Genomic DNA, 18,596 nt, shown 5'->3' with positions numbered 1-18,596 from the left:
CACGCATCCACACAAGGAGACACGGGACACGCGTGTGTGCCTTACGGCGTCCCCACGGCAACTGCCCACACGGACGTTCTTTATTTTTGATGCGCATGTGCGGCCCGGAATGAGGCTAGTGCGTGCGCCGTTCATGCTTACAACATCACATGCATGAATGGTTTGGTGGTTTTCACTATAAACAAATGTATATCATAATCGTACCATTTAAAACGTAGAGGGGCCCACTCATCTTGCTTCAGCAGGATATCCCATCTACCGCACACGCCCGGGACAAAAAAACAACTCTCATCTTAAGTCCCCCTTTTAAGCACATACAATTTTACTGGCAAGGTACTGACAATGCAAAGAGGCATGAACCTCTAAAGTGACTTTTCTTGATGTAAGTAATCCCTACATTAGATCATGGTGAATTCGAAGCACTTTTGTAACTTTTGTGTATTTTTGGGAGCCCTGTGGGATTCTGCGGCTACTACAGAACTCGAGCAGGTCTCGCTGCTCCTCGTTTTTGACAGAAGGCGCTCTCTGCCCCCGCCCACACACTTACAAGGGCCTCTTTCTGGAGCCGCAGTTCCTCCGATGCGCCAGGGGGCGCTGTCAGACTCATCTCGGTGGCTGCCTGTCTCTGTCAGTCCGTGTTCCGGGTCCCTCCCTCCTCAGCGCTTCCCGGAGACCCCAGCGCCCCTCTCCCTCCCTCCCCACCCACCCACCCGGCCTGGCTCTGCGCTGCCTCCTCCTTCTCCCCGCGCCTCTTGCGTGCCGCCTGCTTCTGCGTTCCCGCTGCCCCCTGCCCCCACGGGGAGCAGTCCCCGCCATGCCCGGCCCCGCCGCCGGGAGCAGGGCCCGGGTTTACGCCGAGGTGAACAGCCTGAGGAGCCGTGACTACTGGGACTACGAGGCGCACGTTCCGAGCTGGGGGTGAGAGTCTAGCCCTTCGAGGACATTGTGCCCCATGTACAAGCACCAGGCTCCCGTTCGTGGTATCCCTTTAAGTAATCGATACTCGCTCAAACGCACCACACAGGTTATGTTGAAGTGGTCGTCCACAGAAACTGGCTCCCCCTACACCGGCACACTAATCGAGATCGGCTTCCTCTACCCATGCTATGAATTGATACTAGACCACTGTTTATTCCATGTGCCCACCCACCTTGACATTTAACCAGCGCAGGTTACCGTGATCTTATGACCAATATCATTCAATTGTTAGTAGCCGATTATCAATACCACTTAGCACTGACATGAGGCTTCTGAATGAGCGCAGAAAAGAACCGCGACCCGGTTGGTCGTTGAGTGCGGGGGAGGCGGGTTCTTACCTGTCTATTTAGCATGCTCCAGTTATCTGCCTATAATTTGAGCATTAGAATTTGAACTTGTCGTGTTTGCTTTTTGGGAGCCAACATCATATTTTTTATGTTTGTGTGCAAGACACCAACTTGTTAATTTGGTTTAAGTGACTACGTGTTTTAAGGTGGACGGGTAATTTGCTGTTTGAGTAGTGAACAGCTCTTGTTCATGCATATGCAGTGTTGGTTAACGACGTTCTGTATGTGCTTTGCTGAGATTTTGAAATGGAGCAATTTCTTTTTCCGTTTGGTGGAATAGAAGCTATTTACCTACTCCAGCAATGTTTTAGTATGAATGGAAACCATAAAGTAATGATGGCAGGGTTTGAAATGGGCATAGCGTGCTTTGCTCTTTTACGCCATGTTCTTGTACGCCTGCCCCATTGCAGAAGGCTACCAACCATATGCCAATCGGTCTTGCTCCTTCTTGTTCTGTCCATTCAGAATTGCTAAGCCACGTTAATAAACATGAAGACACGTTTCAACCCTGTCTAATCTGTGAGATGTGATGACTCTCGTATTCTTATACTGCATCCGTAAGAGAAATCCGTGCATCCCATTTCCCATACAGTACCGTCCGCTTTTGCCTTCCTATCTTCCATTAAACCCATTCTTTATTGTAGTAGGCAGGCTAAACAAACACTATCTGTTAGGTTGCCCAGAGCAACGTTGGTGGTTCTGCTTAGTTAAAAACTTTCCCTACGTATCTTTTTACCTCTAGTTTGTCCACTTGACCAAATCATAGCTCGCTACACTTCACTGACGAGGCCCAATAAAGCTGAATAATGTCTGGGGTTGTTATGTGCAGAAGAGGTGTGGCCAACCAGTTTGGTCTGTACTGCTCCCATTGGTTTGCAAACTGTGACTGATTTGCTTGTAAATGGACCACTTTATTGATGGCCCAGATATGCTGAAACATTGGTATGGAAGCTTGCTCGGAGCCACTGAAATGGCTATTATTTATTCAAAACCTTAAATCACTTTTTGGTTTTGATTATTAGAAGTTGGTCTTGGGTCATGAAAGTATGGTTTTTGAGTAATGGGTGAGAATATGTCATTTTTAAAAATGTTTTCCTAAATCTGTGCCTGTGTTGGCATCCTGAAACCATTCTTCGGGCAATATGGAACTTGGATCAATGTGCTCAACTTATATAAAAAATAAGCAGGCAATTTGGTGAACATTGTCATCTATGCAGGACTTATGGTTGACCACATCCAAATGCTTTCCGTTCAGATCAAGCCTGGTTTGCCTTCCACCAAAGTAAAGGGAGGTGAGGTGGTAAAACCATTATGCCAAAGGCTTAGGACCTGATTCACAGAAGCGTTTTTATAATGGCGCAATCCCATAGGAAAACGCTCTGTGAATCATGCCCTTAATGTCATCTAAGATCCAGAGATCAATTGGAAAATATTAAAGGACGTTCATTTACCAGAATAAAAATGGATGGCATCAATATTTATGACAATAACGATGGTGCAGGATTATCTCTTCAATGGGTGATCAACTAACAATGTAATTTAGTGTTTAGGATGATCCGCTCACCTTTATTGTCTCTCTCGAGTTAGTTTTATGCTTGTTGGATCTTTCACATCTTTCTGTCTTATCAACATTTTAGAAGCCTCTCAGGGATTTTCTGTTTTTAGGCGCATTCAGAATTGGAAAGTGTCCTCATTTTGCACTTCCTGTACTTTCAAAGTCATTTTTATAGGCCCATGAAGGATTAGGACGATTGATTGCGTTTTTAAATATTGTTTTGCATTTGTTAAGTTAGCAAGTGTTTATCGTGTGGACAAAGGTTTTACCTGATACCCAGTCCGTATACTATATTATTCACAAGAAAACACTTTGTAAACTATGACCTTTAGGTGCGATACCTTTTTTGAACTTGTACGTCGTTAGAAAAGATAAATCGCTCTTGGCAGCACAGGGCTATCTATATCCCTTTTATTTATGCCAGAATTGAGGCCCAAGCAAACATTGTTGGCATGTAAGTTTTCTTTGGGCTGTGAAACTCGGGTCTTAATGTCTATAAGGGGTGCTGTGTTGTATTGGTGGCATGGAGACTGCTTTTTCACAACTTTTTTCTTGACATGATCTGAGTTTGGTTGGTATTGAAATATTTTGCTTTCAGCTCTTTTGTGCTTTAGCAGAAATTTCAGAATCGCATGTTTATCTTTTATTGGTCAGTGTCGGAAATCGTGGCACATTCGCAATGTCTTGTGCTATCAGTTGTGCAACACCCTTTTTGTTTTTGAGAAGCCAAGGAAAGCAACTGCGCTGTAAACTTGACGCTGTAAATAATATTTAGAATTAGTCACTGAAGTTTCTATAATGCTGGAAAAATAAAGTGGGATTGTCGATTGCTGCTTCCTTTTCTTAGGAGGAGGTTTCAGCCTTTTGCTTTGTTAGAACTCTTAAGTGGAAGAACCCTGACGGCTGATAGCTGACTAGGTAGGAAGGAACATTTGCTGTTCCATCCCACCCATATGGTTCAGAGTCCGGAAGTAGAGCTGTTTAAGTGTTTAAGCATCGAGTGACTGATAGATTCATAGTACGCAGAAGACGCGTGCTCTCCGTGTTGTGTGGGAGGCAGCATAGTTATTTGCTTGATTAAGCAAAAAGATTGGGGGACTGTTATCTGCTTTCAACTGCCTATAATTCTCTGGCAACTGCGTTTGCCTTATGCCTGAATACCTGTGTAATTACTTTGTGAGTAAACTTATGCGATGCGCCCGACTACCTGTGGGTTTGGTGCGCAATACAAGTAATAAACTAAACTGTAGCATTTGCACAATGGGCCTCATTACAAGTTTTGCCATAGCCGTGCCAGTAAAACCGTCATGGCTGCCTCCAAACTCATGAAATTACTGCCACCTGGCAATGGGGACGTGCAGGGGCATTCCGACCCCGGTGGACCCGGTCTGTCCCCATTGCCGCTATTCATTACGACTCATTCCCTTTTGAGCCCCGTAGGGCTCAATGGGAATGGGGAGGTCGGATGCACCGGCAATATTCATGAATGGTGCCGGTGCATCAGACAAGTTGTGCTCACGGGTGCCGCTCTGACCGCCAGGTAAGACCTGGCAGGCAGAAAGGCACCCGCAAGCACAACTTGTAGTAACGGCGTAGGTAGCTTACCGGCGCTATTACTACCGGACCGGCAAACGTATGAGGCCCAATGTATTTTAGTTGTAAAAGCGTGTTTGACTCTGAAGTGGGAGTATTTTACTCCCTATTTGTTTTATAGTTGGGAGTAAAATGATTTTTTTTAGGGAGTATAAAAAGTCCCATTCCCAATGGGAGCATTTTATAAGCAAGTAAAAATGTTGTAACTGTAAAACACATTTTTTATAATATTCCTTTTGCAGGCAGGTATCCAAGCACATTAAAAGATTAATTTTACTTCTCTGAATCAGACAGCAGTAATAGTTACTTCCTATGGCACTACGTCTGTTACTGTCCAAACATATCCATGGAGCTCTGTGGATGAAAGCAGGATGACAAGCTCCTATATAGGGCTGATTGACATATAAAATATTGTTACAATCGATATATATAACCATTTTCAAAAATTAACATTTTGATATTTTCACAGCTGTGTGTATTCTCAAACAGGAAGAGAAACCATGTATTTGCACTTTCTTATAAAGTTGTTTGTGACATCTCAAATGTAGTTGGCGGCTTACAAATGAGCATTTACCCCACAAGTTTAGGATGCAGAACTAGTTATGTTTAATATGTGAAAGCAGTATTTTGTAGTATGTTTCAGGTCCATAAATTAAAATCTGAAGGACTTTTGACATTGTGCATTTAGTTAGAGCTCAGATTTGCAGCAGGATCAGAGTTAAAATACGAAAAGCGACACAAAAAGGACAAAGGTGGTTGGGAGAGTTTTCATAGACCTTGCTAGAAATGGGACACTGAAGTATTTACAGAACTATAATCTTGCTCAGTTAATGGGTAATAAGTTATTGCTACGATCCTCTGGCCGGGAGGATAGCCCAGGAGCAACGCATTTGTCTTGGAAGCAAGACCACGCAGAGCAACACAGGTTTGAATTCTGGTCCCTCGCTTAGAGACCGGTCTCCGGTATTCAGCATGTTATAAAATAAGAATTACAATGTATGTATTCTATTTGTGATGTTATTGGTCAGTTAACTATGGTGTTATTGGTCAGTTAACTATGGTGTAAGAGTGCTTTCCGACAGTCTCTAATTCTGTGCCTAGTGGAAAATAGCTGTGCAGAACTGCTTTCCTGGATATTGCATTCTTTGTTATTGCACGGTACACAAGTGGATACACAGTATTTAATGCCAGCACATGCATTAATGCATACACACTAAGTTGCATTGTGCCCAGTTATGCTGCGCTAATAAAAACAGGCGTATTGATGATTTGCTGGGAAATGTCCAATTATGACTTGTCATGAACAATGAAATTAGGCTAAATTACCAATGCCTTTTGTTCGAGGTGTTCTGACTATCTCTGTAGAAAATTCATTTGTCACAATACTTGTGTTAAACGACTGCGCAAGCACTCTCCCTATGAGAGTTCATAGAAGTGTTGAAGTCCTCACACCTTTTTGTTATTGTTAATTTACTGTTCGTTATCTATAGTTGTTGGCATTATCGATGCTCTCATTATTATTGGCATACATGTATGCATTTCTTGTGTGTGTGTGTGTGTGTTGTAGTTTATAGCACATTCAGGCCTGCGCAAAATCTACTTGCCCACTACCATTGGTGAGTCACTTTTATGCAGGGCGAGTACCATTTGCGTGATACTCTACTTTGCTGCCGAGTATGGGGATGTCGCAAACTTATTTCTTTTACTGCAAACGCACTTTATTTGCGGTAAATGGCAAATACAGGTTTTACTGTACATGCTTGACAGCATTGCAGCAATTATGAAGTGCGTTTATGTCCACCTGCACCATTTTACAAAAAGCACTGGTAAATATTTTGTCACCAGTCACCTTGGGGCAAGTGCGTTTCTTTTAGGTGAAGTATGTAAACTAAGGAGGGTCTAATGACCATTTAACATTTTTTTTAAATCAATTTTTATTTGGTTGTACACATGATAATCATACAGAGCAAACTTGCTTAATATCAGACCTGTTAACCCATCTCCAGCCCCCCTCTGCGCTAAAAACTAGCTACCATGACACTCAGTGGCTCTGTAGGTATAGTTTTGCCATTTTAGGTTTAAATGTTAGGGCCGGGAAATCCTGGTCATACACCCAAAGGGGGGCCCAAATGTTCATGAATCGGTGCAATACCCCTTCCTTTGCCGCAGTTACTTTCTCCACGACCACAATGTCCCAAATCTTGATCCACCAAGGAGCTAAAATCGGACCATTTGGGGACCTCCAGCTGCAAGCTATCGTAATTTGCCCTGCCAGCAAAAGTTTCGTTATTAGTTTAGCCGAATCCCCGGACTTGGGATAGACTTCCGCGGTTGCGGCCCCCAGGAGAAGAGCTTCAGGGCACAACAGGAGCTCCGCCCATGGGATAGCATTTACCACTGTAATGATCTCTTTCCAGAAGGAGTGAATGAGCGGGCAGTCCCACCAGATATGAAAGTACGCCCCTGTGCCCCACAGTTTAGCCAGCATTTGGGTGCCACTGATGCCTCAAAATGGTACGATTGTTCTGGGGAGTAGTACCAGCGGAAAAATAGTTATCGGGCACATTCATTATTTGTCACACATCTGGAGGAGTGATTCCCAGCAAACCATATAAGATGGGCAGGCAGCCAACATATATCCTCCCATAACAATTTGGAGACACTTCTAGGTTGTGATCTCTTGAATAGTAAGCTCTATAGGGCTCGGGCTGTGAGTAGCTTTTTGTCTGATTAGCAGGTGCGAGATCCAATGACATAGTTGTGTATAGGAGAACCTGTCCGATTCCAACAATCGGAAAGTTGCTTTACAGTTTTCGAATGTGCGTGGAAAAGCCCCGGAATGCATGCCAGGGGAAAAGGCTGGATTATTGAAGACTGGGGAGTATGGACAAATGGCAAAAAGCTAGGGGGAAGTGGGAGTCTAGACTGTTCATTTTCAACCCATTTGGGCGGGGACACAGGAGCCGCCCATGTCGTCTGGTGGGATCTGTGGCGCCGCATAATTTTGCAGTTCAGTAATCCCAAGCCACCCCAGCTCCCGCCCCCCCCCCCCCCCCACATCACTGCCTTGGGGATCCTAGGCTTTTACCCCACCAGATAAATCTCTGAACTGTCTGCTGAAGGCGATTGAGTAACTTTTGCGGGATTGCTATGGAGAGGGATGAGCAGAAGTATAGGAAACAAGGGAGCAGGTTCATTGTCACAGCAGTTATCCGGCCCATCAAAGAAATCTCTTGTGTTGCCCATCTAAGTCTGCCTCTAATTCTCTAAAGAGTGGGGAGAAAATTAGCTGGAAACACATCATTAGGGATGCCGTAATATGACCCCCCCCCCCATCCCCCAGGTATTCTATTTCTTTCCTCCCATTGAATCGGGCAGAGTGGTTGTAGGGAGATAATTTTCTCATGGTGCATTCCCACCCCTAGTGCTACCTATTTCCTATAGTTTATTGCAAAACAAGCTGCCTATTCAAATGATTGCAATTCCTGTAGAGTAGCTCTGAGAGAGGGCCGGGAGCTAGTTAACGTTAGTCTGGCATCGTCTGCGTAAAGAGAACTTGCGTTGCGAGCCCTGTATCGTAACCTCATTGATTGCTGAATTATTGCAAATCGGCTGAGCGAGAGGTTCCATAATTAGCGCGAAGAGCAGGGGGAAAGAGGACATCCCTGTCGTGTCCCGCATGTTAGAAGAATCGGGATGTTTGTTCCCGATTTACCCAGAGTAGAGTACTGGGGTAGATATAGTTGGCTAGAATCATTCTAAGAAAGGAGGGGCCAAATTGAAATGCTTTCATAGTTAAATGCATGAAGGCCCAATCCATCTTATCAAATGCCTTAGTAGCATTGAATGCAGAGAGTGCCAGTTTGCGGGCCTTTAATGTTGCTTACTCCATCAATTCGCCGGATGTTGTCTCCTGCTCTAGGACAAAGCCCGTCAGGTCTGAATCTATCAAAGACGTGAGTATTGGAGCGAGGCGATTAGCTAATATTTTAGAATAGATGTTTGCATCAATAGTCAGAAGCGAGATAGGCCTGTAGGGTTTTTATCAGGTTTTAACAGCCAAATAGTTGCGCAGGACTGCATAGAGGGGTTGTGGTTCCTGTTTATTTAAAGGAATTAAAGAGGGCTGTCAGTGGGGACATCCGTTGGGCTCGGAACAGCTCATAACCTTTTGTTGAAAACCCATCCGGGCTAGGGGCTCTAGTTTTGAGGGACCCGATCACCGCTACCACTTCATCTGTCTGTGTTGGGGCTTCTAGTGCTGCGCTGGGGCTTCAAGTGCTGTGCCATCTTCCCTGGAGAGGCGTGGCAACGAAGCCTCTTTAATATATCGGTTTTGATCCTCTAAGGAGCAGAGATGTGCTACCATGGAGTGAATTAAGTGTGATCTAGCCAGCTGTAATTTGGCCTGTTCCCATACTGTACCACCCCATGCTGGTCTTTTAGGCTTATGATCATGTTCTGTCTTTTCGATTTTTGTCAATTTCCTCGCTAGTAGTTTGTTGGCCTTTATTACCTTTTTTGCATAGCACCCCTGCTTAGTTACTGAAAGAGAATGCACGGTTTCTTCAGCATAAAGGGCCTCCAGTTTATTCTGGGCAATTTGTGAGGATTTATGGAGTTTGAGAGACCAACCTTTTTCATATTTCCCTTCAATTTGAGAAATGTCTTGTTCCAATTTGGAACGGGTTTGTTTTTTCTGTTTATAATAGGCCGAAGTGTGAGCTATTAAGACTCCCCTAATCGTTGCCTTCATCTCATCCCAGGTGATAGCTGTTGAGGTAAGATCGACTGTGTTTTGTCTAAAGTAATCCTGTTTTGCTGCAGCCACATTGTGGCCTGGGGGTTGGGTCACAAAACCTTACCCTTAACTGAACCAGGGCGTAGTCAGACAACAATTTAGGTCTAATAGATACCTTTTTAATGTATGTCATGAGATGGGAAGACTCAAGGATTAGGTCTATGCGAGAAGAGCAGTGAACATGAGAGAAGAAAGAGTAATCCCGTTCCCAAGGGTGCAATACCACCCCCAGGGATCTGAAAAAATTGAGAATGCTCAATGCGATCTTAAATTCTCTTGGAGTGGGGTCGTGCTTTTTATCCATCATGGGGTCGGGAACCCTGTTAAAGTTCTCTCTCACCCCCTCCCAATGAGCACATGACCCTCTAAAAAGGGGAGGACCGCAGCCTCCAAGTCTCTGAAAAATTGTTCCTGTGTCTCGTTGGGTACATAGATTAAAAGTAAGGAGTACAATTGCCCACATACCCTAACATATCACCCTCCTGGGTCTCGTATAACGCCCAATTCCCCGAATGATGTTCCTTTCGCCAATAGGATGGCCATCCCCCCAGTTTTAGGCCAGGAATTGTTTGGGGAGTCTGTTTTGCAGGCGGGTGAAATCTGAAGGGAGATGTTAGATAACTGTGCCGTCCAAGTCTTTTAGGTGTTGCAGAACCGACTTGTGTTTTACTTGCTAGTGTAGCCCCTTGATGTTAAGTGAAATTAATTCCAAATTTCGCGGGGCCAAGGGGGGGTTCCACGGGGACGGCGTCTACTGTAGAGTAGGCAGAAGAGTGCCATCCGACCATTAGAGGTTACCATCTGCATAAGTCCAAGTTTGCATTAAGAGATAAACTTTTTTTTAAAAAAAAACTGAACTGCATCGTTGGGGGGTGAAGCAATCTCTGTTTCTGAATTGTGATGGTTGCCAGATCCTAGAAAATTTGAAGTGCCGTGCCCTGAAAGGTTCTCACCTTGCGTGCGCCCCACCGCCATGATCTCGTGTTTAGTGGTGAAAAAATTGACTTGTGATCACATCTGTTGGGGCAGTTGATGATTGGCCCCTTCAAGCGTGCACCCTGTGTGTTCTGTCCAGAAGGAGCAGCGACTTGTCCTCTGTCTCTGGCATAAGACCTTGGAAAAAACGTCCTATGTATTCATTCAGGTCTTAGTCTGGGATTGTGGAGGGCACCTCCCCATCACCCCCCAGATTTGCAGAATGTTCCTGCGGGCCCTGTTTTCCATGTCCTCCCGTTTGGCTTCCAGGGCTTCACCTTGATCTTCCAAACATTGAATCCTGAATTGGAGATCGGCCATGGTGGAGGAGTGATCCAGCACCTGATCTTCTGTTTCTCCTGCTCTTTGTTCCACCTCCAAGGAGGTCCATTTTAGTTGAGTTCTGTCATGCAGTTTTGGAACTCGGTCTTGATAGCGAGGACAAAGTCCTGGATGAACTCCTTGGTAGCTAACTGGCGATTTTGCTGTTTCTACTTTCTTCCCCTTTTCTGATGCCAACAGCACCGTGGAAATGTCTATATTCTTGGGGGTGTTTGATTGCTTTGCCATGGTAGCTAGTTGGGATGGATTTCCTTCTGACTGAGGTTTTCTCCCTCAGAAACTGTATTGTGTTGGTGCCTGTCGCATGCAGCCCAGCATTGAGAGGTCCTGGGAGAGTCCAGTGATGTGGAGCACCAGCTCTGTTATCCAACTAGGATCTGCGGTAGTGCTGTTGTCTGCCCCGCCCCCTGGAGGTCTGGCGTGCCATTTGTTTCTGCTGCTGCTCCACCCCTGCAGGCATGGGCCGGGTGGGTCAGTCTACAGAGGGATCCTATGTCTCGTGGCGTGGCACTGTCCCTCACCGCTGTCCCTCACCGCTGTCCCTCAAATGCGCAATGAGTTCTGTGATGAGCCGGAACTTGCTGTTGCCTCTCCTGACACTGTCTCCGTTTTGGGCTGCAGTCTCCCACGTTCAGATCTCGAGGCAGTGGGGCAGGCGTTCCCTCCTGAATGCAGTTATCCTCCGAGCGAGCTGAGCGTGATCAGACGGGCAGACGGACGGCTGGTAGCCTCTTGCAGCCGTAGACTGGCACCATCCTGGGATCACTCCATAGCTTCTGCGTTGCAGACATCCCGCTGCTGCATGATTTCCCGGCTGAGTTGCGCTTCGCCGTGGCAGCTTCAGCTTCTTTGTCACTTGTCAGCCACTATCCCTCATTTTATAGGCTGTGCAACGGGGTTTAGAAGCGTTAGTTTAGGCTTTGCTTCATGGCTTCAAGCTGAGGCTTTCAGCAATGCGTTTGCATAGCCGGTGTTGCTAGCCACGCCCCTCTCTAGTGGGATTTTTAAGAATTTGTAAGGCCTGACATTTTGCATGAAGAAGAGTGTGTCCTGTTTGTCCTTGTTTTGTGAGATGTTCCTTGTCCTGAAAGATGTTATACGTTCTTGTGAACGTTTTTAATGTCACTTTATTAATTTGAATACAACGATTTATGTACATTAATTTATATATAAAAAAAGAAACCATTTTTTACTAATAAAACAATTGGAAGAGAAAACTACTGTTATGGAATCGCTTTTTTTGTTTGTAATGATGATTTGCAGCAGATGGTGGGGACTTCAGTGGTGGTCACCATTTCAAATCTGTGCTATGCAAATGCTCTCTGCATGAAGCATGTCTAAAGATTTGTCGGGATCCACTCCACACTTGTGTTGTGACAACCATAGTAATGCTGCCGTTTTAGCACAAATCCATTTTCTTCGTCTTTCTTCACCAAGTTGGTTGGGAATTGCATTTCATACAATTTTTCCAAGCTGCTAAAAATTAGCAAATAATGATCAATGACTAAGGCGTTTGGTTTAGTTGTGTCTTTTACAGGTAGTGTGTAAGACTGATCCCATATGTGTGCTTGTTGGGCAGTATGTTGCTTTGAGAATGACTGATCGTGTTGTGCCTGTGACTTCAAATGGATTTGAATGATTCCCACGTTCACCAAATAGTCCTGAATGGAAAGCTTTAACTGCATCCCAACCAGTTTTTCTCTGGGCAGAGTTCCATTATGTATCTGTTTTATTACAGAATGCAACCAGACTTATGCAAATCATTGCTTGCCTTACTCTCAAAGGATCAGTCCAGCCAAATTTGCTAGGCTAGCTGTTCGATTTATAAATGGGGGAATATAAGCAATCACAAATGTTTCAGCCATATTGGGCACCATCAGTGCAGTATGGGATTATTCCGTAGGGGTTGATCACGGTGTGTTTGACTCGAAATGGATAGAACTGATCTTTGTGGGCTGCTTAGCAGCGTGTAACATTTGCACACTCCTCTAGCCACTGCCTAGTGATATTTGATTCTTAGCGAGTAAGAAATGGTGTGCCGTGTTTGTGCTGGATTTATGTATAGAATTGCAGGGGTTGAAATTAAGATGGGAGAAGCAGGAGCTAAATGCAGCTCCTGGGAAGTCTGCATTAACTAGTGACCAGGAGCTGCCACAGGGGACCAAGGTGCTAGTATGTAGCGGCCCCCATATCTACCTTCCACATAAAATGCAAACCTATCCTTTTGTCCATTATTTAGTACCCTTTATGCTTCAAATGTGTTATACAGGTATCCTAATATTTATTTATGTATTGTCCAAAACACACAGTTAATCTCACATGAGTGTTTTAGTTAAGCATCAGTTGGCCTCGGGAGCCAAAAGTAGCTCATGGTAGCTGTTGGTACCAAGCTAACCAGGCTCTTCTAGGCTGCAAGCAGGAGCTAAATAGCTCACAGCGTTCCTCAATTTCGAACCTTGGAACTGATGTAGAAAGTGGTGCTATTTGAATGCAATTTGAAATGTTGGCCACTGGTGTTAATGTGGTATAGATATAACGGATTATGTTTGTCTGTGACCCAGAATGCGTTGGCCCGAGTTGTGGGTAAGCCTCGGCTGATTTGTTCATCTGAATACTGGTCACCTAAATGTGTTCCATATTTGGGAGTTACGGAACTTTCCAAAATGTCAAAGATTTCGGTAGGAATACTTCCCAGGGTATATATTGGAAAGCCTGCCGGAGCTCTTCAGCGGTCGCTGGGAATCTTTTAGAGAGGGAGGAATGTTGTGCTTACTGGTGTCTGTTTATGTTCGAGAGCTTGAACATTTAATTTCTTTTTGTGGTTTTGCCTTTTAATATATTTAAAGGGAGAGGCAGAATGATGAAGCAACATTTAAAAGGAAAGGAAGCATTATGTGTGTGTTTCTGTTTGAGAGCTGTAGAATTTTACTTTCACTCTTATGATTTTTGGGACTTTGAAACAAAACTGTTTCATGTTGTGCATTTATTATTGGAGATATATTATAGAATTGGCGAGAACCTGAGTAGGGTCATTTTAGGCACTGCTGAACAGAAAATTATTTTACTGAAGTATGAATGAAACTGGATCAGAAAAAGGCGGGTGCAGTTGTACTATAGGACATCTCGGCCTTTGATACTGTGGACAGTCACATTCTGACATCCAGGTTGATGGTGGATTACATGGTACGGCTGCAGCGTGGATAAACTAATTCTTAAGTAGCAGATCTCATCAAGTACGCCTAGATACTTTCTCATCCCAACAAGATGTTGTGGACTGTGGCATATCACAGAGCTCTGACCTGTCTGCTCTGCTGTTCAATTTGTACCTACTCCCCCTGATGGATCTAATGGATAGATTTGGAATACCTTATTATAACTACACTGACAACATTGATCTTATACGTACGTTGACGTTGAATCATCAAGCATAGAATGTAACAACAATGTCTGAAATTGTCTTGCTGCTATAAAATACTGGGCTGATGCTAATCTACTAAACATCAATTGTGAACACTGAAATCCTGGTAGTCCACTCCGGTCCTTTGGCCTGGTGTCCATCCTTTCTGGCCTGAGACTTTCAACCAACGTTGAGAGGTTAGGAGTAGTGCCTGATAATGCATTAACCCTAAATAAATAAGTGGGATCCATCACTGAATCATGCTTTCTCCTGATTAGGAAGATTAAAGACCTGTTGCCCTACCTTAACGCCTCTCACCAGGTTATGGTGATGAATGCATTCTTCAAGACTGGATTATAACTATAGTGTCTGTCTGGGCCTTCAGTCTTTATCCCTGAATAGACCCCAGAGAAGTCCAAACATAGCAGCTCGAATTTTGATGGACGTTCAAAAGAAACTTTGAATTACAATTTTGTTCAAAATAATTAAAAGAACAAACCTAGACTTTCCTGTAAAAATTAGATGTGAAAGAACTAAACCTTTTTTTGTAAGAGTGGGAAACCAACTCCACAACGAGGAGCTGATAATAAAATATTTATATTTAAAAGATCAGACCATTTTACCCTTGCCTTGCAAGAACTACATTGGCTCCTGATTAAAAGACATATTTAAGAGCCTGTGTCTTGTTTTTAAAATGTTTTATTCTTTTCGTAATTCACCATTATCATCCAGAATCATTGAGATGTACATTAAGATCAGCCAATGGAAAACTAGTACACATACCTTATTACAGGAAAAGAAGTCGGGGAGGTTGAGCCTTCTCGATAAAGAATGCTAAATTAGGAAACCTGCTACCTTGAACTCTCTGGAAAGAGACTATATCTTTTAGAAAGCACCTGAAAAGATTCGTATTCAGCCTCTCCAGATATTTAATACAGATTTTATTAACGATTGCTTACTTCTCCTTTTAACCGTGGCTGGGTCACCTTTTATCATGTTCTATAGCGCAAAGATGCCTTAGGACAACCGTTGGCACATTATAAAACCACAATAACATAATATGCTTGCAATTTAAAGGAATTTTTCAAGAGAATTTACTTTATTTTGCATACATGCACTGGGGCTGCTTGATTGTACACAGCTACACAGCTCACGCATAAGTAATTGAACTGATTTATTTGCCACACTTTGGGGTACTGTAAAAATTGTTGGGGGTGGTGATCACAGGTGGTGGGCATACAGCACTACCTCTTTCTGAAAACGAGGCAGCCAGTATTTTCAGTGTTTGAGGCAAAAAGAACCACCAACTACAATTTCCTCAGAGGTTTGGATTAATGGCTTCTGACAACGTTACCGTAGTGACTACCTTACTCCTACTCCCCTTTTTCGCCATTCTTGTGGGACATTCCGACCTTCGGGACGGGACCAGAGCACTTTTTAAGCATCAAAAATAGAATGGTTGTCCTTCTCTTATTTTTATGCGGGACCACCGCATGTGACCGTAGCCCCACCCTCCAGAGCTATGCCCGACGCATCACCCTTCAGTCCTTTTTATATCGCCAGGTCAGGACCATTTAGCCACAAATAGAGAATACTTAGAGGGGACCGAGAGCGGGCGTATGGAGTAAAGGGGACTATGGACTAGTAGTAAGATGGTCCCTACAGTATTTTTTTCTTACTCATACATCTCATCCCCTTTCCTCCATACTTGTTGGATATTCCCAAGTACTGACCATAGGTATTACGGGTGGATGGAAATTCCCCTTATTGGAACAAATTCTTAAGAACTGCCTGGCCATCAGCCCGGGAGCTCACGTCGAGACAGTAATGTTTGCAGAAAGCCGATGGGGAGGAGCACTTAGCTGCCTTGGCAATGCATGTACTTTTGGAAGGCAACAGCAGCTGCTTTGCTCTGGATCAGATGTGCCTGAATGCCCTTTGGTGGTTCAAGGCCTTGAATCCCATAGGCCCCAAACGCATGAAGCTACCCAGTGGGAGAGGGATGCTTTTGATGCTGGCTTTCCCTTTGGGTCACCAAACGTAACAAAGAGCTGTGAAGAGCTTGAGTTTGCTCGTCCTATCGAGGTAGAACTTCAGAGCCCGTCTGACGTCTAGATTTTGCAGGACCCTCTCGGCATCAGAGGCCGGGTTCGGGGAAGAAGACTGGTAAAGATATTGACTAGTTCAAATGAAATTCCTAAACCACTTTAGGAAGGAGGGTAAGTGCAAAGCACTACCTTATCCTTATGGAAAGTTAGCAACAGATGTTCCACAGAGCCTGAAGCTTGCAGATGTTGACCGTAATCAAAAAGGCCACCTTCCAAGACAGGTATTTGAGTTCGATAGTAGCCATGGGTTGAAAAGGCTTATGACATAACGCAGTGAGGACCACGTTCAGATCCCATTTGGGGTGAGGGGCCCGAATCGGCGGGAAAAAGATGGAGAAGACTTGAAAAGTGTCTTTGACGACTGGATTATGCATCGAAATAGGAGCAACTGTTTGTAGACAGGTACGTTGCGATGGAGGACAAATACGTCCTGCATGGCAAGACGTGTATGCCAGAGGCTGCAAGGCCAGATACAAAGGACAAAACTTTGTCAAAAGAAGTATGCGTGAGATCAAGCTCTTTGGCAAGACACGAATGGCAAAAATGCAGCCACTTGCTCCTAAATTGAGCTCTTGTAGAGCGAGTTCTTGCTGCTTGAATTAATGTTTGCCTCGGAGAGGTTGAACTGCGCTAATGATCGGAACTCGGGGACCAGGCTGTCAAGCTGAACTAAAGCGGGGAAGGGTGCCACAACTGGTGATTGCTCTGGTGAAGAAAGTCGGGAATCTGCAGCAACCTGATCAGGGAGGACCATGACAGGTGTTGCAGTTCCGAGAACCAGGCTGGCCACCAAGGAGCTATGAAGAGGAGAGTGCAGTTCAATGCACTCCTGAGTTTCCAAAGTATCAGTTGTAAAGGTGGGAAGGCATAAGCTTTCGTGATGTCCCACGGGATCTCAAGGGCGTCCCCCAAGGCAGACACTCCAAGCTTGACCCTTGAAGCATACAGAGGAATTTTCCTTTTCAATTTCGCAAAGAGGTCCCCCTCTGGAGAATCCCATTGCTGAAAGATCTTGGTACGAACATCTGTGTTCAACTACCACTCCAGCTCGCTGCAGATTGGCAGCTGAGGGAGTCTGCAGTCCCACTGATGTGACCGGAATGTGCACATCAGCCTGGAGCCAGACAGTGTGGTGGATAGCCCAATTCCAAATTTGGATAGCAAGTGTCCACCAGGAGGGGAGACTTGGTACCCCTTATTTGTTGATGTAAAACATTGCTACAGAATTGTCCGTGCCACACTGTTGGTGATAGAGGGTTGAAAATCCTTAAATGGCAGAAAGACTGCCAGGAGCTCCAGGTAATTGATATGGAACCGCCTGTCTTGAGGAGTCCACAAATCGAACACCTCGAGGTGATGCATTGTCGCTCCCCACCCCAGAACAGAGGAGTCTGTAGTAACCGTTACTTGTGGGCAGGGATCCTGGTAGGCGGACGCCACTGAGCGGTTGTTGGCGGACGACCACCATTGAAGATGCGCCGTCATACAGGATGGGACTGGAATCGTCTTGGAATCCGGTTCCGTAGCCTGGGACCAGCTGCTCCGAAGAGCAAGCTGGGTGCGCCTCATTTACAGGTGTGCCGGAGGTAGAGCTAACGCGCAAGAAGCCATGAGGCCAAATAGTCTCTGGAACCACCAAGCCGTCACGTGCGAGGACTGGAGGAGAGATGGCATGTGGTCGAAAGGTCTGCAGTCCTGTCCTCCATCAGGAACACTGGTACTGACGGTCTCCCAACGGAAACCCAGGTCTTGTGCGACCGTCATCGACGATTTCCGCCAGTTCACCGACAGCTCAAGATGGAACAGGAGCTGAAGGAGTGGCTGTAGCGGCCTGTGGGCAAAGACTGCGCAGGAGCCAATTGTCCACATATGGATATACACGACTTTTATCTGGCAGGTTGTAATCATCTTGAATTTCTCTTGGGGTAGAAAAAGATTGAACTTGGATAGGTCGAGGATAGTGCGCAGGCCAGCTTGGTTGATTTTGGGCACTATGCACAGACTGGAGTAATAGCCCTCCCCTTGCTCCCTCAAGGAACAGGTTCCACTGCTCTGAGGTCTAGGAAGTTTATGTACCTCGGCTTTGAGGGAGGGTGGCCCAGTCTGCTGGAGAGGAGGGTGAGAGGCAAGCGGAAGCCCGCCCGAGCAACTGACAAAACTCATCGGTCTTCTGTGATGGTCTGCCACGCCTCCAGATGAGACGAAATTCCCACCTGAGTCTTGTGCGACCCATGGAAAAATATCATTTGAAAGTTTTATCGGCAGAGAGACCACCTGTTGCTGAAGAGGAGGCTGGTTGACGAGAGAAAGACTGTCCGCCTTGCCGTTAGGGGTGTCACAGTATTAGTTTTATGACGGTACAATAACCTTCTTGCCAAATGACGGTATATCATGGTTATCGTGGTATAGCAAGTGGAGTTCACTAATCTTACCAAATATTTTCTAAAAGGTCATACATTGTCAGATTTATCATCACAAACAAAACCAGGCACCCAGGGCC

General features: G+C 45.1%; 1 protein-coding gene across 1 annotated transcript in view; it reads left to right on the top strand.

The window, feature by feature from the left end:
• Positions 1–480: 480 nt before the first annotated feature.
• Positions 481–18,596, top strand: part of CSNK2A2 (casein kinase 2 alpha 2) — an 876,327-nt gene continuing 858,211 nt past the window's right edge. The window contains exon 1 of the mRNA XM_069654499.1: positions 481–918. Coding sequence (XP_069510600.1) covers positions 815–918 — 104 coding nt within the window. The 5' untranslated portion in view covers positions 481–814. The remainder of the gene's footprint in view (positions 919–18,596) is intronic.

Source organism: Ambystoma mexicanum, chromosome 1p (genome assembly GCF_040938575.1).
Source record: "Ambystoma mexicanum isolate Mex_15411 chromosome 1p, UKY_AmexF1_1, whole genome shotgun sequence".
Classification (NCBI taxonomy): domain Eukaryota; kingdom Metazoa; phylum Chordata; class Amphibia; order Caudata; family Ambystomatidae; genus Ambystoma; species Ambystoma mexicanum.
The sequence above is the reverse complement of the archived record's forward strand: the minus strand, read 5'-3'. Positions and strand labels throughout refer to the sequence as shown.